The 25,000-nt window shown below is 35.7% G+C and overlaps 1 protein-coding gene across 1 annotated transcript in view; it reads left to right on the top strand.

Annotated features, from left to right (window-relative positions):
* The window catches only part of FOXP2 (forkhead box P2), a 261,915-nt gene that overhangs the window by 229,215 nt on the left and 7,700 nt on the right, over window positions 1–25,000 (top strand). Inside the window, exons 15-17 of the mRNA XM_066319012.1 lie at window positions 74–195; window positions 1,513–1,582; window positions 2,410–2,573. Of these exons, the coding sequence (XP_066175109.1) occupies window positions 74–195; window positions 1,513–1,582; window positions 2,410–2,573 (356 nt within the window). The remainder of the gene's footprint in view (window positions 1–73; window positions 196–1,512; window positions 1,583–2,409; window positions 2,574–25,000) is intronic.

Genomic DNA, 25,000 nt, shown 5'->3' with positions numbered 1-25,000 from the left:
AGTATACTGTATAGGCTGCCTTCTTAAATTGTATTAATTTTACTACCTTTTCTCCCTTTTGTGTCTGATTTAGAATGCAGTGCGTCATAATCTTAGCCTGCACAAGTGTTTTGTTCGAGTCGAAAATGTTAAAGGAGCAGTATGGACAGTGGATGAAGTAGAGTATCAGAAGAGAAGGTCACAAAAGATAACAGGGTACGCTGGTGTTTGGTTTTGTTCAACTGAGTTGTTCTGTAATTCTGTAACCTGAGTGAGTCCTCTGTGTACTACAACCTGACAGACAAAGCGAGCACTTATGTGGAGAATACATAGCAAGCTAATAGCTGTGCTGGTGCATTCTCTTCAGTGAACTAACAGTTATTTCATTTTTGTGTAAACGCTGTTTTCTGTACATTCCTTGCCTGCCTGACTTCCCCACATAGTTCGCTGCAAGGAAAGCGATAATGGTTTTGTTTTTTCCTATGTATTTTGCCATATGTTTGTCATTTTAATTCCATCTACCATAAGTTCTCCTACTATATATTAAAAATAGCCCTGTGTACATATGTTGCCCATGTGTTAAGAGTTTCGTATGTGCTTGTTTTTACTGTAAACCTTTGACAGAAGTGGGAGTCGTTCAAGGTCATTTTGGAATGTAGGTATCATACACTACAGTACTGACCTCAAAAATATCTTCTTGATGAGGGTAGTATTCATGAGAAGCCTTCACAGGAGGACCTTTGGCATGCTTACTGCCCTACTTTCAAATTAATCCCATGTCAGTATGACTGGTTCTGTGGATGCTTTTTATTCCTTGAGAGTATATAATTAGTTTTGATAAAGCCATTCAGATAAAACCAAAGGTACAGAGACAAGGGCTAGAGGTTTTTCTTTGCAGGAAGGTATTCTATTTCTGCAATGCATCTGTTTGTAGACAGTGACCCAGATGACCTCTGGAGTCATCCCCTGCACTAATTTTATTGAAAATGTAATTATATGGTGATCTAGCATATAGCATTTAATCTGATTTAAATATGTTATGTTTGATTTGCTGGAAACTAACTGATCCACTGTATTGTTCACATACAGTTATTTATACATTATTGCACCCTCATTTTTTCTCGTAAGGGAAGATTAAGATCTTTTTTATTCAACACCGTTGTGTAGTTGTTTGTAGCACATGCAATAGTGTACCCGTGTTAGTTCAGGAAACCAAAACCAAATACAGCAAGTGTAGCAGAGACAGATGTTACACAAAATTTAAATCTATTTCTGTTAGTTCTTTCAGTGGGATCAGAACCTTTATGCTCTTGTAGCAGATTTCCATGTGGGCCTAATTATAACAAGAGTTTTGCTTTTCTGATGCAAGTAAATCAATGTGTTCTAACAGGTTGAGCCCCTTCCCTCCCAACTTCATTTCATTTTTGCTTTCTAAAACTCTGGTCTTCTGAGCTGACAAACCAATCCATTAACCCAGTGAGCCAGACAGGGTATCTGCTTGTTTTTAAACTTTGAAAAATCGTTTATTTTCAGAAGCCCAACGTTAGTGAAAAACATACCCACCAGCTTAGGCTATGGAGCAGCTCTTAATGCAAGCTTGCAGGTAAAAAATACTAAATAATTCTTTCTGTGTATACACTGATTACGTTCTTACGTGTGATGTATTTCATTTCTGCTTATGTATTGGTATAGAATTACCTGTTATGTTTATGTGGACCTGATGGTCATTCTAAATAGTTTGGTTTATCATCCAAGTAAGTTGTATTACCTAGCACTGCAAGTAGTAGTTCTTATTTGAGCTACTTTTGATGTGAAGAAGCAAGAAGGACACCCTGTGGCAAAATCTGGAACATTCAGTTTTGCTGCAAATGTTAGATTGATAGAAGCTTTTGCAAATGCATGTGGATATGCATTAATATTTATCCAAGCTGTCATAAATGATTTCACATCATAGTGTTGGGGAACATGGTGCTCATGGCAAAAACTTTAAAGTTTAATTATAATATATAATTTTTATGCAGGAGAGGCAAATGTCAGGACTTTTTTATTTTGAGTTAAGTTCTGGTCATTTTTTAAAGTATAGCAGCTGCCTGCATTATAAAGGAGCCATACATTGTGTGGAAGGGCAAAGGGGTTAAGTGTAATTCAAAGTCAAAAAATGATGTAAAACTAGAAGGTGCCATGAATATCAGAACATAGTTAATAATGGAAAATAATGAAACCCAAGCAAAAGAAAGAGTAAACCACAAGCAGAAATGCTGTTATATTCAGAATGTGAAAATAATTGGAAATGCACAAAATCCTTCTGACCACCTCAGCAAATATGCAAAATAAGCTGATCTGTGTGTGTATTTCTAAATGTTCATGCATGTAAGAGTACTATGTTTATGTATGGACAGATAATTTTGGTTTTACTTTTCATTTTGGTAGGCTGCACTGGCAGAGAGTAGTTTACCATTGCTAAGTAACCCAGGACTGATAAATAACGCATCCAGTGGCTTACTGCAGGCAGTCCATGAAGATCTCAATGGTTCGCTGGATCACATTGACAGTAATGGAAATAGCAGTCCAGGCTGCTCTCCTCAGCCTCACATGTAAGTGCAGTCAGCTTTCTTTCAAGAAAAAAATGCCTTAGTCTAAGACACAATATTACTCAAAAGAGCTTTGAAAGGTGGTAAGTGAAACATCTGGAGCTATATATTTGAAACTAAACATTTATATTAAAACATTTAAATAGATGAATCTTCATTTACTTTGTAGTGATTGCTATAAGGGGTTTTGTACCTTTTTTTTTTTTTTTTTTTTTTTTTTTTTTTTTTTTTTTTTTTTTTTTAAACCTCATCAATTTGGTTGCAGCCTCTGAACGTAATGGGAGGCTGATCTCTGTGGTCATTTTCAGAGCCCGGTTTGTAAGGTAAAGTCAGAATGTTCACACTGGAATTAGTTGCAATTTTAACTATGACTCTCTAAACCATTTATGAACTGTAGTAGAGATATTGCCCGTTTATATAAACCATAAAATGCAAAGTTTAACTGTTGCCCACAGTTTACATAGAAGCCAGTAAAGTGTAACTTTTTGCCTGTCATATAAATCAGTGTAATTACATATTCAAGTTTAATTACTGGTGCGTCTGTATTGGCAAGGTTTATATGTTATATTTTATGCAAGACTACGATTCCTATTAATATTTAGCAGCTAACTATATCATTAATTACTCTAAATTCTTTCCCCTACCATCTTTTTAATGGAGCTGAGAGAGTGGAAGTATTAAAAATTGATGTATTGTGGATTTCAGAAATGTGTCTGAAGCTTTAGAAATGCCTGGCCTTAATCAGTGGTGTCAAACATGGCAGTTTCTTGTTTACTAAATAGTAAAACATGTATCTTGGAGGTATTGTTTCCCAGGTTATTTATATAATAATTAGGAGTGTGATATGTAAGTAGACTTAGTTTTAAGTTTACTGTAGGATGATTAAGTGTATCTAAAATTATGCTGTCTTTTTTTTTAATGTTTCAAGAAGCTGATCTCATTTGCCTTTTTTCATTCCATTTTCTCTTTCACATTTTAAATGTTCATTTTAATTGCTAGAGTGGGATATTTAACAGTAACAGTAATTGAGACCAGACTCCCTTTTTTACTTATGCTCTGATGTGTGAAGAATCCATTTTGATCTGACCTTTTTTTTAGGGAAAATATTTTACTGATTTTTTTCTTCTTTTGTTTGGCATGTTAATATATCTGTGATCACATAGAAATGTTTATTGTCATGCATTTAATTGTTTTATTGCACATTTATTCTACTTGCCTTTGAAAATAATACACTGTGAACATTCATGTATTTTATCAGGTTCCAAACCATTACTTTTTCAAAATGGAAAAATTTGTCTTTTGGAAGTGTCTTTAGATGTATTAAATAATACAAAAGAAGTAATAAAACTTGAAGTAGAAAGAACATGAATATATGCTCTTGAGAGTAACACTACTCTAAAACAAGTAAAGTGAGCAATCAGACAAAAGTTTTTATATCCCATGCTTTATGCTATCAACCATGCAGTGGGTAGCTTGAGGCCTTTTACTTTTAGCATTCTCCTGAGTATGCTAATGCTCTCTTCCTGTATAAAATGCCAAGACAATAAAACTTTAAAGAGCAAACAAGAGTTAGATCATGTGTGTTAAAAACAGCTACTTTACAGAAAAGAATGACACTTGCTATTAAAGTTGTTTTGTAAGTGTTAGGCAGATCTGTTTACATATCCTATGTTCTGCCTGCCATTCTGCTGGATAAACTGTGATATCTGTGCATATGATTATGTAGATATGGCTACATTTATAGCTGTGTTTATAGCTAAAATAGTGCATATTGAAGTATTTTTTGCCTATAACAAATACCTTCAGTTACACCGTAACTCAAGATTCAGCCTTTCTCTCTCATTTTTATGGTGTGTCATTTGTCAAAATAGGCATTTTCAGGACTTGCTATGTTGACTCCTTTGAAATTTGTGAGGAAACGGTACTCAGTTCTTGAAAAACTGAAGCAACAGAATGTAAATGCCCTGAGACACCACTGGAGAAAGAATCTATGCACATTCGTCACTTGCAACTAACTTAGTGTGAGAATTCTGGGGTTCTGTGAGACCATGAGCCATCAGACAAATGATGCAAGCTAGATGCCTACTCACTTATGACATTTTTTCCTTTTCTTTGTGGGGGAAAAAGGGAATGAATGCAATCTGCAAGAAAAGGCTGAGGTTGGGAGAGGCTTGCATGGGAGGGAGCAGAGGACCATGGAAGAGAAGGGACCTCTTCCTAGCCTCCATGACCTCCATGACATTGGTCAGGGACCCTCATTTTTTTAAAAGGGCATTACATAAGGAAATGAGAAAATAATATAGATAAAGCAAAATAGAAGTAAAACAAGTGAGGAATATTGAAAACAATGAAGACACAATTTAAAGTTTGCATTGCCTACACAAATAACATAATCTCTCTTTTTTTTTAAACTGCATAATAGTTGATAAACTAGTAAGGAAAAGTATTTTTACTGGCACAAGCACCTACTTTTAGTCTCCTGAGGAGGTTAACCCAGGAAGTGTGTTTCTCCCCTAGAGAAAGGTTCTTTAGGAGTGATAACTCTTGCACACACTTACACATTTGGAGGCTCTGTTAATCTTCAAGGAAATTAAACCTCCATCTCCTGATTCCCATGAAAATACACTAGCCACAACAGGTATATGCGGAGCAATGTTGCCTGCCATCTTGTAGGTGGCACCCATGCAGAAACAATGGAGCATGGTATTGGAGAAAGAGGCAAGAGGTTGTGTGCAATTTAGAGATCAAAGTATTCAATTGGGAAGGTGCAGAGTTTGGATTCTAGACAAGCTTTTAGAGAGAGGCATTTGTTTGGTATTTCAGCAGGAAATGTGAAAAGACTCCCAGTGACAGTGTCAAAGCATCTTAGTTAGGCTAAGATTTGGTTGTTGAAATTGTACTGACTGTCATTTTATCAGAGATTATAAAACCATATGATAGCCAAACTGTCATTTTGGGATGATTATATTAATTTTTTTATCATATTTTTTGTGTATGTGTGCTGAAGTCAGTATATCTGCCGCTGAGCATTGAAACGTTATCAGAGACATTGATTTCTGTTATTGTAGTGCCTTAGCTACTGAATGTCAGAAAGTGGAGAAATAGTTTCAGTTCTTGGATGTGAACCTAGTGCTTCACATCTGGTTTTGCATAACACAGTAGTAAGAGCAGTTAGAGTCATTAATTTACCCATCTGTGACCAGGTATCTTAACACAGGCAGGCCAATCAACTTAGAAAATAGTATCTGTTCATTGACTAGAAAAAGACAGGAGGTCTATAACTTAAAGTAACTGTATCACACTTAAGTGTTTCCTAAGTGTGGTGAGTCCTAGACAGTGTATTTAGGGCACTTTAAAACCTCTAAAATTTTTGCCTCAGGTAATGAAATGTAATCTGCTCCATTTCTTATGCTGAATACTTGAAAATACCGCAGTAAGTTGTAGGTGATCGGTATAACCATGTCCTGGTCGCTGGGGTAACTCTTATTTTAATTATTACATAAAGCATCTGAAATTTTATACTGTCTGCCTCCCAGCTTCCTTTTTCTAGCTGATGAAAGGTGGCAATTCCATGATCCAGGATGCAGCACATGAGTAGTGGAATCTTAAGTCCTAGGTTTTCTTTCTGTATTTCAACAGTATTAAATCCAAGCTCTGTCTTCGACTGGCTTTCAAATCTGATTCCTGGTATGTAGGCACTTGTGTTCCTTGAGTGCTTCCTTGACATAGATCTTCACTGAGAAAATCTGTTACTTATTGTGGGCATATATGTTCTGTTCAAAATTTAAATTTCTTCTAAGATCAGTTGTCAACAATCAGTATCAGGCAATTATATTTTAAGTCTGTTAAGTCTAAAGACTGTTGGGTTGGGGTTTTTTTCATTATTTCAACGTGGATTATTCCAAACTTTCTGTGAGTTAGCGCTGATAAGCAACAGGATTCAAAGCAACAAACAGAACCGAAGATGTTTTATGCACAAAGATTCATTATTTATGTAAAACTAGGTGCTGCTAATCTTAAATAACAATTGTACATGGATGTAGCTGTAAGTTGCACAGTACACACCTTTGCAGTATAAATGCAGAATTCTGAACTAAAGAAAACAAATTCAAATTAATGCAGTTAAAGTTGGATCGGGGGAAACATTGGAGAAAAATGATATTATTCCTGTAGAAACAACAGCATTGGATGAGACATGAGATGAGGTTTAGGAACAGTAATGGTAGTTAACACATTACTGAAAATGCAACTTCTTTTTAACCTGTATGTAATAGACAGCCTGCTGCTGAAGAACTTTGGTAGTATTTGAAGGTCAGTTCTTTCAGAACTAAGAAATTTAGGTTTTTAGATGAGCATCAGGATCATAATGAAATCAACTTTGTGGTGTTACTTTTCCTGTCTCTATTATATATTCAAGAGTTCTCATTTTGGGGGATGGCAAATAAGGGACGGAAATCAAATTCAACTATTTTTTTGGTGTTTGTCTCTGCATCAGTATTAAACTGATTACACTTTAGTGATTATTGCTATTGGCACAGACCTGGGTGTTTAATCACCAGAATACTTAGCACATCACTTGTCCCCATGGTCGTGGCAGTGGCAATGGTCCTGGCAATGCATCAGGCAAAATGCCACTTTACTTCATTGTACAATCCTGGTGGGGGGCAAAGGTATGATTTTAATCTGCAAAGTTCTTCATAGTAGTTGAGGAAACAAAGAAATTGGTCGTGAGAAAACAAGGAAAATGACAGACTGAGAAAATGTAGTCTTACCATAGGATAAAACGGGGAGATGATACCATTCTATTAAAACTGACTGCAGCTCATTAAATAAGGAGTGGAAGGAGTTAGAAAAGGTGATAGGGTAAACACATATCCCTCTGGTGAGATTTTGAGGGTCTTGTCATCATGGTTGTCTCCCTGCTCACTCTGTGAAAGTGTAGACTGAGGACAATGCAAATAAACTCATTCTCAACTGACTTACCGAAATAATCTAGTTCCTAACAGCAGATCCAGAATCCTGGAGTTAATGCCACTCTGATTTCTAGAATTTTAGTTGTTGACAGCTTTTTTAGAAAAGTGAAAACAAGACATGAGGTTTTAGAGTTACTTCTCAAAAAGTGAGTTCATACCTCATCTGTTATATGTTCAGCTATTGTAGTGCTGTACTTCCTAAGACGAGAATCGTTTGAAGCCAAATGTCAAGCCACATACATATATATTCCATGATCTTTAAAGCTGTTTCTAGAAAATGTTATGGTAGGTTGTTATGAGAAAGGATAACTTTTGTCCAAATGAGCAAAGGTAAGAGTCAATCTGAAAAAAAGAAAAAAAAAGACCTTATTCAGTGTGGTCCTTCGTCTTCGATTTTGTGTGGAAAAAGTGAGTTCCAAGCATCTATGTTTCCAGTCACCTTTTCTTTTTATTCTCCTGTCATTCCCAACCCTACTCCTTTACCTTTTCTCACTCTTGCTCTGACTGGATCATTTCTCTCTGCAGTTCTATCTGCATAATCATCAAACTTGTTATTTTTTTTTCAAACTTTTTTATCTTTAAATTTTATTCCCAGAGGCAAATATGATTATTCTGCTCTAAGATCATTTACTTTTGAGGTGCTTCAGTTTGAAAGCATTCCATTGTCAGGTCGTTCCCATATCTGATTATTCTAGTCCCCCACTGTTAAGCTTTCACACCACTTACAGTAGGTTACCTATCATTCCAGTTTTAATCCCTTTTATTCCCTTGTTTCTTTAACTTCATAATGTTCCAGTCCCCTGTCTTTCCTTCTTCCTTTTTTTTTTTTTTTTTTTTTTTTTTTTTTTTTTTTTTCATTGTCCCATTACATGATCTCTTTGCATTTACCTTGGAGGCTTGTTCTGTTCTAGGGGACTGCTATGATCCAAGTCTCTTGTTCATTGTATAAGACTTGACATAGTGTATAAGAAAATAAACTCGCGAAGCACATCAATTAACAGGGATGTAACAAGCATTATTAAATAGGTGAGAAGCATGTAATTGAGCAGATGAATGTGGTAGCAATTGCAGTATTTCTGGGTATCCTTGTTCATCAAAAACGTTTCACCTAATCACATGATATTTTAATGCCTGTATAATTTAATTTCACACATTTTTATTCATAAATCTAACATAAGGATGATAATGGGCAAAGAGACTTTGTGACAACTTTTTATTTTTATATGAAAAGAGGAACAGCTAGGAAATGTGATCTTAAAGGTTATAGCTTTTGTCTGAGCATATTCCCATTGAAAGAAGTTCTATTGTGAGAATATGCAGTGAAATAATTTTGGCTTTTGTACAGAGCCATTTACCTGTGGACACTGGTGGAAAAATAAGCAATGATATTTTGATTAATAATATTTTTCACCATTCCCATTGAAACAACTTGTCACTTGAATGTTTCCCAAAATATTTATACTCCCATTTTTTAAAAAATTATTTTACATTACTTATTTTTTAGTCCATTTGTTCTCTACATTTGCTTCTGTTCATCAATTTACTTATTTTTCAACTGATGTTCCAGTTCTTTATGATTTCGTCTCTAGCTTCTTGAACGTTGCATGTCTTACTTTTGATCAGAAGTTGTTATTTCTTTTTTACATTATTCCAGCCCCAGTTGTTGCATTTCTAGAGTACATTCCCAATGCTCTTAACAAAAGATCGCTCCAGAGATACAGTGCCTTCAGCTGAAAAGAGTCAGATACCCATAGCATGGCTTGTAGAAGTTAGTAGGGTCCTGTGGGGTTTCACAGAATCTTTTGGAAGCTGTCTTACTGAAAACTTTGTGCTACTGCTATCATGAATTTTTAGTCTATGGACAAAATACTTTTGCTTTCACATGAAAGGTCTGTATAAGACAAAGCAGCATCTTAAGTGTTGTTGCAGATGTAAAATTTGTTTGACATTTCACAACTAAATCTCTCTGCAATGTGGTTTTGTAACTCCTAAAATTAGTTCATAAGAGAGTCCTGTCTTTGCACAATGCACAAGCTGAAGTGACAGTGCTCTTAAAGTGTGTTTTTAAAACTGCAGAGACAGTAACAAATTTTATCCACTATTGATGATTGCATTTGTTTTTTAAATAACTGTAATATTATAAGCCAAAATTTTTGAAAGTGGACTTAAATTCTATTTCCTAAATACACGTGTTCAAAATGTGTCTTTAAACTTACTTATCACATAAAAAGTCAAATAAAAACATACAATTATATCCAGTTGATAAAACTTATACCAGTAGTTTAAATTATGATCCATAAATCCAAGCATTCCTTGAAAAATGTAAGACATTATGCTGAGAAATTGTTATTTGACTATTGTTTAATCTTTAGAATTCATAGAAGACTAGGCACTTCACACATTTTAAAAGACTAAAAATTCCAGTTCAGGGTTGGGGTTTTTTTTAAGACTTTATAGAAAGACTTCATCTCTTGTAAAACCCCATGTGTTGGTTACGGTAAAGTTACTAAATCTCAAGGAGGCTAAAGATGTGGTTATACCTGGTAAAGCCCATATGCAAAAGCAAAGTTCCCAATCTTCTGGTAAAGTGCAGTTGCATCTAACAAAAGTTTTCGATTTAGATCAGTGCTAGGAGTGCATATGTGTGGTACAACCCTTATGTAATTTCTGTTAGGGTTATAACTGAAAGTATTCTGGTGGTTTTCTCCAAGTAAGCAACAACATTGAAAGTGTATCTTAAATTAGCCTAAACGTATCCAGTAGTCTCCCTCCTATATCAAGATTTTACCAAGTTCATTGTTCCACTGCACCCATTAATAATGATTTCATGACGTTGCAGAATATTGGTTTGATTGTGACCACTCCACTGATGCTTTTCAAAGACTTTAATAAACTTCTGATTGACATGGGTAAGGGGATATGTTTATTTGTTGCAGTATTATGCTATGATAGTAGTAGTCAGGGTAATGAGGGACTCCTCTCAAAACTGATTTTTTATTTATCTTCATGTTTTCCCTCCTTTTCTTCATTCCTTGTAAATTTGGCATTATCAGACGTCATAACTGAAAACAGGACCTCTGAGCTTTTACCTCCTCTTGTTCTAAGAACACAGGAGATAAGCGTCATGTTGTGGACAACCATATATTACAATTCCTCTCCTAAAATTATCATAGTCCATCTCAAATTTGAAAGACATAATGAAACTTCATTCCTTTGATGATTAGAAACCATATTCCAATTTCCAGATTAAATATATTCCAATTTAGTTTCACTGATATGTGTTTTAGTTTACAGAGTCTTTTTTACTCTTCCTCGTGTTTCTCAAATGTATTCTAGAGAGCACATTGTGAGCTTTGAATCTTTATTTTGTAGACCAAACAGACTGTTTCTGATAGAGCACACTGTCCATTTTCCTCATTTTCCTTGTGTCTACAAGCCATTCCATAAAAAGACTCCGTTTGGATTTAGTTATGTGGGTAGGTATTAACAGGTTTTTTAAGAATTCCAGATGTGCTTGTGTATAATGTGTTTCTTCTTTGTCTCTGTTCCTGTGGGGAAAAAGCTTATTTCATCTGCATTCAACTAAACTGTTATGGTTTATTTTAATATACACTATTATGGGTGGGTTTGGGGCCCTGTTGTGGAAGGTGCTGTACAAAGGCAAAACAAAAAGGTTTGTCAAATCCCTCCCCCAAACTCTTGGAGTCTTTAGGTACCAATTGAATTTCTTGGGTTTTGAGAAGGACCTTCAGATGTAGTTTGAATAGAGGGCGTATATTACTTACACTTCTGCCTCCATAGAATAGCATTGCTTCATTTAGGGAAGGGTTTGACCCAAAGCCAGTTGCCATTGACTGCACTGTAAGTACATAAAGCCTAAAGGCAAACCATGCCTGGAGGCAGTGACCATCAAATAGTGTTCTGTTACTATGCATGCCCTTTAATTCATAGCATTATGAGAGAAATGATAATGTGTTTGTATCTATCTGAAGCTACTGGAAGTACAATTTAAACCATATATATTTTTATTTTGTAGCTAGATATATACAGATGTATTATCGTCAGTTGTATTGCACTGTATATATTTCATTCAGCAGGACTAGACTGCTCTGTGAAACTGAAGTCTGTGTTACGCACAGGCCAAAGTATGTGGTTAAGAGGCCTGACTCTTAATGTGTTAAACTAGGCTCTGTGATAGCTCAGATATTTCCTAATCAGCTCAGTCTGCAGGCAGTCTGCCTGTGTTTGTGTTTTCTTGCAGAAATTATACAGATATAGCATATTCATCTGACATGTTGCTGTTCATATCTAAATGGTAAATCTGCAGTAGTATAAAAATGGGAGGCATGATTAATATTCATATGTTTACAGTTTGGTGAAATATTCTGAAAAAAGTTAGAATGACTGGATGCACAGTCTTTCTTAATACTAGAAGTGCTGACAAAGGTATGTGGTTGTTGAGAGCGTCCTTAACAGGAATGTTGTACATAAAAGTAAGCTCTGTGATCCATGCAGTTCTTCTGATTGGTCTTTTCTGAAGACTGGGGAAAGACTGAAAATACTAGGCTTTTTTGACAAGAGAGGAACCGGGTGGGGACTGATGACAGCCTTTAGAATATGGTGCAGAGAAGATGGCAAAGAATTTTCCATTGGGAATGGGATAAGAAATAATTGATTGGTATTTTGGCAAGAATAGTTAGGATAGACACCAGAAAAAAATCCCCACCTTTTGACTTCAGGATAATAAAGTGCTGATATATGTACGAGCATAGAAAGTCTTTGGAACCACTGATACTGGAAGCTTCCAAGAATAAATTAAAGTGGTCAATAGTGACTTAAGTATAAATGATCCTACTTTGGGATAGGGAAAGGAAATTAAGAGACTATGATCTCTTGAAGTCCTTTGTAACCCTGTTTCTTTTGACCCGTATGATAAATCTTGGAAAAGTAGGGGCTTTTTCATGTATGCCATGTTTTAGAAAGATCGCTGAATTGTCCATATCCATTTATTTTATAATTTGGAACAGCTATCATTGCTTAATACTTTTAGGAACTCCTATTTTTAAGAATTGAAAGTTGACCTCACAGAGAAATACATAGTGAGCATAAAATTCAGCTAATATGAGTAATGTCAGCAAGGGTAGTGCAGAAAGTCCTTAACAGGTCAGTTTGACCCAATTGTCTGTGTTGAGTATGATGTGTCGTTCTACTTTTAAATGCTACCATCAGCTATTCAGCAAAAAAAGCACAACTGAAGAGCTGGCCTTTCTCCAGGCTTATTCTAGCAGGTGAAGCTAGTCCAGCTAGGCTAGCAGTCTTGGGAATCTGGAGAGGTCCCAGCTGACTGTAGACTGGCAAACAGTTGTCCCAGTTTCTAAGAAAGGCAGGAAGGAGGACCCTGGAAACTATAGGCCTGTTGATCTCAATTCAGTGTCTGGAAAAATCATGGAAGACCTTATTCCTGGAAGTATTGAGAAAAAGAAGAGGAGGACAACACAATCATTGATCACAGCCAGCACAGCTTCATGAGTGGGAAGTTTAGGTTGTCAAACCTGATTTCCTTCTAGAACAAGATAACCCATCTAGCCAATCTAGGAAGGCCCGGTAGATGTGATCTTTTTGGTCTTGAGTAAAGTTTTTGATATTGTCTCTCGCAGGATCCTTCTGGACAAAGTGCCCAGCACTCAGCTGGATAAACAGGTTACACAATGGATGAGCAACTGGCTGATAAGTCAGACACAAAGAGTTACAGTGAATGGGGTGACATCAGACTGGTGATCTGTCACTAGTGGGGTTCCACAGGGCTCTAGTCTTGGCCCTGTGCTCTTCAGCATCCTCAGGAATGACATGGATGAAAGGAATACTAAGTGAGTTTACCAATGACACTAAACTTGGAGGAGCTGTAAACTCCCTTAAGGGAGTTGTCTCATACTTTATATCTGATCAGCTCTATGTTTCCAAAGTGTTTTATTGATGTAAAAGTTTTCAACAGAAATAGAAAAACAGTTTTATATAGTATGTATTTATATTAAAATGTACAAACCCTACATATAGCACAGTAGAAATTCTCCCTCAGCTTTCCCTGGATCATGGAAAAGCTTTACAGATTTGCACGGAGAATATTTATTGGCTGTAACCCACAAATTACAGTGAGGTACCTAATGGTCGTTGCTAAGTTTCCATACAATTTTTAAAACTTCCCAACCATTAGACACTACAGAGCATGCCAGATCCACAGCCTCTTGTCTTGAGCTTTGTTTCTGGGCTTGCTGTTTTTTATGATTCTTCAATAACCCCCAAAATATTCACACTGAAATCTCTAGTACTTTGTTGTTTTGCTTTGAAATTTTGCCTTAAAAACTTCTGTGCTCTTTCTCCCTAATACTTTTCTTTGTTTAGCATGTTAACTTTAGACGTTTGAACTAGATGCAGTTGATGAGTTGAAAGACTTTAGAGGCCTGTGCCCTAAGCTAATTTCTAGTCAAGTCTCTACTTTCTTGTGGTTCTATCACAGAGAAAATACATTTATTTAGACACCAAAGGGAGCAAGCAAATGTCAAGGATGGGAATTTTAGTAAGAGTTGCTAGAAAATCTGTGTTAATGTCATCTTCTTAGTCAGAACTTGATTCTTAAAAATTTTGATCCTGTAGGAAGGGCTAATTGTAGGTGGGCTTTAAGCCTCATTTGATATTTAAAGAAAGTGCATTCTTAATATGCCAGTTTTTCAGAAAGATAATGTCTTCATCTATGTTCGAAATTTAATATACTGGTGCAAATAGGGTATCCATATTTATAGTCTTTGCCTTTTCTTTCCAAGTCTTAAAATAATAACAATAATATTAATAATAATTTAAAAAGTTAACCCCAAACAATAGACAAAACACCAAGACCTGCTCAATTTAATTATAAGTTTCATGATATAAAAAAACCCCTCTGTATGTTTTCCCTGCTCATTTTTAATTAACAAAATATTGAATTTTGTTAAAGAAAAATTAAATTGTCAAATCTGTCAATTTATACTCTAGATTTTTTTCTATGCAATGCTCGTTTCCTTTTAGTAAGCTACAAAGAAGAAGATAACATGTTTGATTGTTGGGGTTTTTTTTATTGATTTCAATATTTTTTTCCACTCAGGCTCCTTACTATAAAGCTGAAATTTTTCAAAAACTTGTTTTGCATACTTTCCTTTTAATTTTGGTATGCCGCCAATGGCCATTTCCAACTTTCATTTGAGAAGAATCTTTCTGTTTTAACTGTCTCTAATTTGAAGAGAAGCAGTTGGCATTTGTATGTGCTTGGGAAGGCCCAAACTGATAGGGCAGGAAGCACCAAGCACCAACTCCAGCCTCTTCATGATCAAATGTATTTATATATTTTGTAGATTAGCAGATAAGTCATCCCTGAATTGGGAAGTGCATATGCTATAGAAAGGAAAAACAAGAGGTTTGCTCCTAGTATCCATGAATTAATGGCTTCTGCAGTGTGAAGGTCAATATGTATTAAAACATTTTTCCTGTAGATTAATGATAGATAGCATCTTGGAATTATTGAATACTTGATCTTTTTAATAGGATTTAAATATATGATAATTTTGAAAATCAGAGCCCGTTAACTGCATAACATACTGAGGATTTTAGAAACTTCTCTTTTGCAGTAGCATTATGTCTTTATTTTTATAATAAATTAGTAGTGTGATAACTATAAGGATAAAGTTATTATAAATCTGCCATACTAAATTGGGTGACCCTTAAGTATGAGTAAGGTAAAGGTGAACATGTGCTTTTTTCCTATACTTTCCATGTTTCCACGTTTTAGTATCTTACTATTACTCTTATCTCCAAGCCTCTACTCTCATGTTGACTTCAGAGGCAGCTGAATTCAATTAAAGTTTCCCCCTCAGGTAGGTTTCCCATGCCGTAGGTCAGTTCAGTTGTTCTTTCATGGATTCTTTTATATGATTTTTGGGATGAGTGAATAACAGCTAAAGGGTAGTCAGGTACATTGAATACAGAAGTTGAAGGGAGGGCCTACTTACGTATATATAAACATGTTTTATATAATTTTCATTGTCATTATTCTCTCCTAGTTAGTCCAACATACTGGGTTTTGTTTCCTCAAGCAGAAGCACCATTGAAGGATTCATAATATATTTCCCAAGTGGTTGTAGTATATGGATGTATATGGGTAGTTTATTTTCTTTCTTTTATTTGTCAGCAGGAAATTGAGTTTACCATGAATTGTCGGCTTTGGGTTTTTTTCACAGTAAACTTCACATACAACTAATCTATATATATCATGTTATCTCTGTTAATATGTTCAGGGCTATTCCTAATTACATTCAAAATAGAAATCAAATGTGGGATCCTAGAGATTTCTTGCTGTTAACCTACCTCTATGTTGTGATATATTCTTTTGTTCTTCATCTAATTACTTTTATTACTGACAAATCTTTGTGTCTGCTTCTAGTATGAGTTAGATTTTTGGAAGTTTCTCACAGGAATTCTCAAATATAAGTACACCCATCTGCTCTCCTTGTTTACTGCAGCATTATTCTTAGAAGGCTCACAGAGCAAGTAAAATCACTGGTCTTACATATACTTGCTATTCCACCTCAGTCATCTGGTTGAAAAATACGTTTCACCTTTGTTTATTCCCCCTTCTCCCCAAGCATTCTGTCAGATGCATTACATATTTTACTTACATCTTCAGTGAACAAACTTTGGAAGAGAAATCATGGCCCTAATGAAGTCGAGGGGAATTTTGCCATTGACTTAAATGAGATCTGGAGTTCATCCAAGGAAACTCTTTGTCTTCATGTCTTTGGTTTTCTCTCATTTCTTTTTCTGCCTTCAGTCACACCAAGTCATTCCTAATCTGCATCTGATGATTCTTGTAACTTCTTACAGTCCCATTTCTCAATTTCAGTTTCTCAAAGTATTTTAATTCTCATTTTCCCTTCTTTTTTTCTTTTTTCTAAATAAGACAAGGGGTCTCCCGGATCTGAAATCTTTTTATTAGGTCTTTGAAACTTTTTGCACTTTTACTAGTCTATAACATTAGCAAAATCACTAATGTTGAAATCCAGAACAGTTTTATCCATGCAAAGAAATATTTTCTCAGTTTTGTCAGGACTAATTGGATATGCCCTGTTAACCAATAAGTTTTTAAGTGTTTTTTAAAAAGGCCTGGGTTTTATTTCTCCTGCTAATTTGTAATGTCTTAATATTTTCTGCTATCTATTCCCCTAAAACCAAAAGGTATAGATAAAATCACCCTTTTTTTTTTTCTTTTTTTTTTCCTTCTTCTTTTCTTCATTAACGGCCCTCTTAGTAATTCCTTTCCAGACACCCTGTATAGCTTGTGGCATATTCTTCTTTTTAAAATAGCACTATATGTTCACTTAGTTCGAATTTTCAGGTAATAATAAGTATCTTCCTGCTGTCTCACTCCCCTCTGATATTAAACACACATAGGCATTCATATAAAGAGTAGTTTTTCTCTACTCTTGTTTTTTCATGCTAGATCTTCACCTCCAGTTATTAATTGTTCTTGACTCTTACTCTGGTCTTACATTTGCAATACCTGGGTATTCCCTGATTTCTTCTGGAATGTAAGAATATGCTGGGACCTGTTCTGGTTTACATTTTGCTCGATGTCCTACAGGATGGACCTCTTTCCCATTAGGTTTTCACATGACATCAAATTAGGGGAACAGTCAATATGCATAAGGGTAAGATAGCAATTCAAAGGACATGTATGGGCTGAAGGATTTGGCCAAAAGGAACTTTATGAAATGCCATGCCCTGCACTGAGGAAGCAAAATCCCCATCTGAGTCCCATTTTGGCACCTCATATTTTAAGAATTGCAGTAGTGAAGTGAAGTGAGTTCAGCAAAATTCTACCCACATGGTCAGAAGCAGAAGCAGTTCCCTTGTGGGAGAGCCAGAGCAAGCTGAACTAGATCAGTGTGGAGAAGAGGGGGCTTTGAGGGGACCTGACTCTCAGTACCTACAGGAAGATAAGCAAGAAGATGGAACCAGGCTCTTTACTGTGGTGGTAGAATGAGAGACAGAGGGCATAAGTTAAAGTGAGAACTTCAGACTGGGTATAAAGATCCATGGATATATATCCTCTTTCCACATGAGGACAGTTAGGCAGTTGATGTGGCTGTTGACAAGCAAGTTGTATAGTCCATATCCTGCAAGGTTTTCCAAACCTGACTGGATAAAATCCCAAGCAATCTGTTGTGACCTTCTAGTTGTGCCTTCTTTAGGCAGTGGGTTCACCTAGAGATACTCAAGAGCCCTTAACCTGAATTATACAGTGATCCTAGAGTGTATTTTCTTTAAAACAGAACCTCTGAGAGAGTGAGCAGAAGCAACACAGCAATTTTAGCAATCAGGCTTAAGGAGAAAGATGCTTTGCATTTTGTTTTGCAGATATTAGTGAAGTCATATCATGTGCTCACAGAAGAGATGCATCTTAGAAACAGCAATAACTGAGTTTATATCTTTTTTAATTTATTACAAAAGAAAAGTTGTGCTTGCAAGACTAGTTTTTTGCAATTGGTAATTATGGGATTTTTGATTATTATTTTTCTTCACCCCTGCCCCAAGGGTCTCACTTCCCTTTTATTCTAGTGTAATTGAAGGGAGGGCATGAAGAACACTAGCTGCTTTTACGCTGACTGCTAAAATTTTATCAGCAGATGTTATAAATAGGAAAGTGTAGTTTAGAGGATGTAAAAGCAATAATTGACTTACACAAACTCATCCATTCTTGCTCCTACCTTGCTTGGTGCACCAGAGGTACTTTGTAACCGTTGATCATTAATTCCATCTTATGCCATCTCCTCCAGCAATGAACTAAAGACAAAGTTTAGTGGCCTAATTAACTATTCCTGTGAACTTTCATCTCCTGTCATCCTCTTCAGGAGTGCCTGCCAGCTGGGACTCTTTGTTGCCTCTGCTTTCTGTTGCCAAGTCAATGCAATACCAACTCTACCATAGTAGACTTGAAATCCTTGGTGATGGATAAAATCATAAATATCAAAATAAGTACATTTCAAAGGTATAATTCGTGTTTCAGTGTTGCATTTCAGAAAATAAAAGGCTGTTACCTCCATTTTTTTTCTCAAAATGGCTCTTGGGGGGCCCATGGTGTAAGGGTGTAATTTGAAAGTGGTGGATTCACAAAGCACTTCCATAAACACCCCCACTGAAGAGCAGTGCTTCTATAGGAATCATATTTCTCATCTTCTTCCATACTGTAGCTTCGCTGTCTCCTTAGTGAAATGAGATATCAGACCCTCAGCTTCCTGAGGAGGATATGTGACAACAGGACCTTCGTCCCTTTCTTGTTTAAAGCCAGAGATTTTCATATAGGCATTATTTTATCCAGAAATAATGCCACTTCTTCGTCGTTTCAGTATATGTGATAAATACATGGGGAAAGTGTTTCCTGATCTTCAAGGAGAAATAATAATGGATTCTGTGACAGTTGTAGTATTACTGAATTTGTACTTAATTACTTGTCTAATACTCTCTTCCCTTTCTCAATATTTGAATTAGTATCTCCCTATGTGGCTGTACATATTCACATCAATAAACAGTTCACTTCTACTTAGAAGAAATAATAAACTGTTTATGAAAGCATAAAATTGTAGAAAGAATAAGAATTAGATATATAGGATATATAGGATACTATAGGATTTGAGGATTTGTCTCCATTTGTCTAACAAAGCATAAATATAAAAATTCTAAATCTGAAATAGTGGAATGGAAAAGAAAGCTTTTCTTTCAAATTTATCATGGGATAGCCTACAGATCTATAGCTATACTGGCAGGATGTAATATAGCTCTTCCTATTGAAATATTAGTTCACCTCTATTAGGAAGAAAAGACAGCAATAGAAGTTGTATGTAATATATTTCAACAGGTTAACTTGGGAAATACTTAATGCAAAGAAGTCTTTAGAAAGCCAAAAAATCCTTCAGATAAAAATAAATATTTCAAACCTTTTTCACATATGAAAATATTAAAAAATACACAAAAAATTAGATTTGCCACAGTATTACTTGAGTTTAGTACTTCACCTTGTTGGCTTGGACACAAATATTTTAAAACTTTAGCAGTTTGAAGAATTCTGTAGCTGTGCATCTTCTCCTAGCATTTACTGGAACATTGTGTAGCTGAATCAAAACTGCACTTGTAGTTCAGGATGCCCACTACATAAAAGAATTGAGGAAAACTGTTGATAATAGGGAAAAAAAAAAAAAAAAAAAAAAAAAAAAAGCAGGTGTCTGATGTTAAAAGTTACACTGGAAATGTGAAGTTCTATAAAAGATACTGTGTTACACAAAGATAGTGTTCTGTTTTTTCTTTTCATATACTGAAGCACAGTAATTGTAATGAAGTAAAGATAGTGAATAGATAGTGCAGTTGAAGGAATATCTGCAGACTAACCAATTGGTTTTGAAGAAGCAGTGTTTATGGGCTTAAGGCTGTCTACAGAACTGTGAGGAAGAATGGATCAAATGGAACATCAGTTGGTTTGGGAAATAGTTAAAGTTGTTTGAGAGCTACCTAATTATTTAGTTCCGTTTTTTTTGTTTTGTTTTTTTTTTTTTAAACTCTTAAGAATCTTTATTTGTTTAATGGGCAAACATAAACTTAAAAGAAAGTCAGCGTAGGTTGCCATGACACATATGGCTTGGAAATTTTTCAGTCTCAAAGATTCCCCTGAGAAAACTTCCTTTATCTAAGTTTTGGAAAATTCGTCATCTTTATACACTTCTATATGAAGTCACTAGGAAAGCTAGAGAGTCAATAGTATCAAAATTAAAGTCTCATACCAAATAAGCTTGGGAGGGACTTCAAGACATGATGTAATTTATTGCCCTTTGTGCCACTGAATACCAAAGTTAAAAACTCCCTAGTGTTACTAGGTGCCTAAGTCACCATAGCAATACAAAATACTTTCAGCTGCAACCCTGCAAAAAGATTATCCTTTCATGATTTTAGACTGATTATTACAACCCCTAAGTGGAATAAAAGGGCACCAAAAGAGCTTAAAATAATTACATGGCATGTTGCAAATCATATTCTTGGCTACAAAGCTCACAGTAAGCACATTGACTTAGGTAGCTTCTCTCTCTCAATATCTACCACCAATAGAATCTTTGCTTCGATACAAAGCCAAAAGCAAAGTATTTTCCCTGCCAGTCATTACATTGACTTAACTGCCTGGGAGACTCAGTCTCTCTGTCATGATGCCCCACAGCACTTTTTCTTAAATGATTTTAGCAGAACATTAAAGATTTTTGGTGGATATGGGCAACAATGTTTAAATGACCCAGATCTGAACTGTGGAGTTTGTTCACTGGGAACCCTAGAGGAGTTGAATCCTGGAATTTTCCTGGCAGCTTTCAGAATTAATCATTGAACTTCTTGCATTTTTTTTCTTTTTTCCATTTACAAATGAGAAATGAACTAATGAACTAACTCCTTTTTTTTTTTTTTTTTTTCCTTCCCTTCTATAGAATTGCATGAGAGGTATACAGTGAAACTTAAATTGTTAAATCTCTTGTTTGGAAGAAGGAAGTGATTATTGTAGTAACACAGTGCTGGTGATAAAAGGCATCATCTGCTTTTGGATTTTTAAAAAAAAAAAAATGGAATCTTTTACTCAAAGCTTAGAATGAGCACTATTTTACTAAAACAATCTAAACTTTGTTGTAATTATTTATATTTTCTTGTCCTGAGTTCTCACTGCTGTTTAGCTTTATTCAGTATCCTCTTACATTAAAGTTGATATGAAGTGCATCCACTGTATAAAATGTGCTATTCATAATTGAGAATATTGTATCAAGTACATTTTCTCCTTGTTGACACCAGCTCAACTCAATTTAATTAAGAAATCATGTAGTTGGTTATACGATCTGGTTGTTTTCTTGCCAGCAGCAGCACGCATTCTAATATTTAGAAGGTGAATGCAACACTTGTTTTGTTGCTGTTGTCTAGATTTTAGCAGGATTTTAGTAACTATCATGCTAAACACATTTTCACAGGGCAGGATCAGGCTTTTCTTCTGCAAGATTCAGAAGACAAGTTCACCATGTATCAGATGAGTTATTGCAGGCTTTGAGAATTTGGCTTCATCCCTAAATATTTGGAAGTTGTTTTACGCATTCCTTCCTAGCAGTTATTTATCCCTCAGCTGCCTGTCCTGTTATCTTTCTTTTTCCTCTGAAACTACAAAGCCTACAGTCTTCATAAGGCTAAGTCTTCATAAGTGTCTAGCTACTGTTACCTGTCTCCTGGCAGTTATTCCAGTTAAATGTTATAAATGGTGATTTCTTTAAGGATACAGTATGGAGTTTTGATTTGCCAGTTAGTTGCAAGGAGTGAGAGAAAACTCTTCATGTAAAGCTGTAAAGCATGCAGAAGAGTAAATGTTTGAGGCAGATACAGAGAAAGAGGAACTTCATGTTCTGCAATCTATGAGCAAAGAAAAAGCAATGTATTGAGATGAGGCAGGATATTAGAATCTTTCTTTTATATTAAAAACATCTCTCACAGAGACTATTATTTTGAAAGTGCTGGGGTACAGGAAAAATCTTCTTTATAATTGTAAATCCATCAATTGTAAAGAAGGTTATCCATAGAAATGAGGGTGTTCATTTGTTTGTATCTTTACCAAAAGTTCTTTTAAATAATTTAGCATAGTCGTACTTTATTTTTGCTGCTTCTGTATTCATCTCCTTGCTTTCTGTTTGTGACATTGCATTGTCACCCTGACCTCAGGTAGAGGTATATTTTGCCAGCACTTATTCAAAGGAGACAGGCATTTTGATGAGGACATTTGGGCATGGTGTCACAGTTGTACTTGCTAAGAGATGTCTCCATCATGCCTTTTTTATTCCAAAGAGTCAGCAGAGATATAACATACTTCTCACAAATGTGTGTCTAACTCCAAGGATGATTTGGGAAAGGCCCGAAAAAGATGGGGACTCTAAGCTTCCCCCAGCATCCTGGTTCAGTGCTTCACTGTCTGTAGTAATTTTTAACTCCAGCATCTGACCAGTGACTCTTTCTATAACCTAAGTCATCCATTTTTCAGCCTTTCATCATATAACAGTTTATTTCCTAGTCTTCTACCAGGGTTTGCTCAAGATGTTGACATCTGTGAAGTTAATAATGATGTTCTTTATTCTATCTTCATTGTCATTAATAAAAAGAATTGACTGCTTCTGAACATGATTGGTTCATCAAGAAATGATACTAAACTTTCTTAAAATACAGATTCCAATTACATAGTAGGTCAGAAAGTTTGGATCACAAGTCCAAAATCACTAAGCTATGGTATGTTTTCGGAGTAGCATATCTATTAATAAGAAGTCGTGGAATAGAGAATATTTATTCAGAATTTATGTTGAAATACTTGGTACTTCACATGGGAATTTGTTCATAGCACAGTGCTCCTATTGTACAAAAAAAATAGTAGTGCAAAATTTGGCAACTAATCACATTTAAATATATTTCTATCTGTATATACAAAAATCTTCAATTTTTCTTTTGCATATGGAAACAAAAAAGAAAAGCTTTCTGTTTTTCATATCTCTTGCATATTTGCCTCCTCAGAACATATATAAAATATTATATTTGTAAGATCCTTTATGTCTCTAACCAACATGCCTGAACTTTGCCTTTCAACCTTTGATTTTGAAAAACAAACTTTAGAGTTGAGAGAAATGTTAGTTTCAAGAGCCAGTGGGTCATTCTTTGTATTTCCACTTCCAGAAAGAGATGCTTGTGTAGCAGTGTTTTCTAAAAGTTAGAAAGCTTTCTTAAGCTTCTGGCACAACTGCCTGTGAAAGTTATTTTTTGTGGACAATTGAACTGCTGGATTTTTAGTCTTGACTTACTGTTAATCTGTAAGAAATTATAGTTGAAAAAAATGAAAATTTTGTATCGTGATATCCTTTAAGATATTAATCCTTCCACGGATTAGTCATCAAAATAATCTTTGAACTGTCCTTACAAGGATGCAGTCCTCAATACTAAAAAATTACTATATGAGAGGAACTGATATCTTAATGTGTAGTGCATTTTTAATGGCCATTTCTTGTTATCCTCTCTGTTTATACAGTGGCTGTGCTCCAGCCACGGAAGTGCAACAAAAACAACCTTGACACCACCCTTAAAAGAATCGAACTCATCTGGGAAAAAAGTTCTGTACTCAAAACTTCTTCGGCATGAAAACAAAAGCATAGCAATGAATCATAGAATGGTTTGGAATGGAAGGGACATTTAAAGATCATCTACTCCACCCTCCCTGCCAGGAGCAGGGATATCCTTCATTAAACTGATGAAAACCCCATCCAACCTGATTTTGAAAACTTTCAGGGATGAGCATCCACAACTTCTCTGGGCAATTTGTTTCAGGGTCTCACCATCCTCACGTAAAATATTTTTTCCTTATGTCTGATGTAAACCTACCCTCCTCAAGTTTACAAATGTTGCTCGTTTTTCTGTCACTGCAGGCCTTGATATAAAGTCCTTTTCTTTCTTAAACACCCCCTTAAGTATGGAAAGAGCCTTCTCTTCTCTAGGCTGTAAAACCCCAACTCTGTCAAACTTTCTTCATAGGAGAGGTTTTCCACTCTATTTTTGTGGCCCTTCTCTGGACTTTCTCTAGCAGGTCAGTGTCTATCTTGTGCTGGGGCCTCCAGAGCTGAATGCAGACTCCAGGGGGGACCTAATGAGAACAGAGTACAGAGTGGGATGGGGAGGCAAATCACTTCTCTAACCTGCTAAGCAAACTTCTTTTAATGCAGCCCAGGACACAATTGGCTTTCAGGGTGGCAAGTGCACATTTCCCACTCATGTCCATTTTGTCATCCACCACTATCCCCAGGTCCTTCTATGCAGGTCTGCTCTCAAACTCTTTATCCTCCAATCTGTTTGGTGTTGGGGATGCTCTGAACAAGATGCAGGATCTAATGCTTGGTTTTACTGAACTTCCTAAGGTTCGTGTGGGCCCACTCTTCAAACCCGTCAAGGTGCCCCTGGGTAGCACCCCTTCTCTCCACCAAATCAACCACCACTCAGCTTGATGTTACTGGCAAACTTGCCAAGAGTGCACTCAACAAATCCCACTGTGTGTCACAGGTGAAGATACTAAATAGTGTTGGTCCCAGTACAGATGATTAAAAAACACCAGCAATGAAGTAATATGGTAGGCATAATTGTGCACAAAATGCAATTTCTTGAGAGCAACAAAGGGACCAGAACATTGTGATAATAGTGTTACGGCATCTGGAGAAAATTATTATGGCAATATAACAAAATTAAAAATCACTGAAGACTTGCATCAAAAACTTAGTCTCTTAAAATTGTGAAGAAAATATCTGAAATTGGAAGCTTAATGGAGTTCAGAAGTTCTCTTCACCACTT

The sequence above is a fragment of the Sylvia atricapilla genome, chromosome 5 (genome assembly GCF_009819655.1).
Source record: "Sylvia atricapilla isolate bSylAtr1 chromosome 5, bSylAtr1.pri, whole genome shotgun sequence".
In the NCBI taxonomy this organism is placed as follows: domain Eukaryota; kingdom Metazoa; phylum Chordata; class Aves; order Passeriformes; family Sylviidae; genus Sylvia; species Sylvia atricapilla.
Note: the sequence above shows the minus strand (reverse complement) of the source record. Positions and strands in the feature narration are given on the sequence as shown.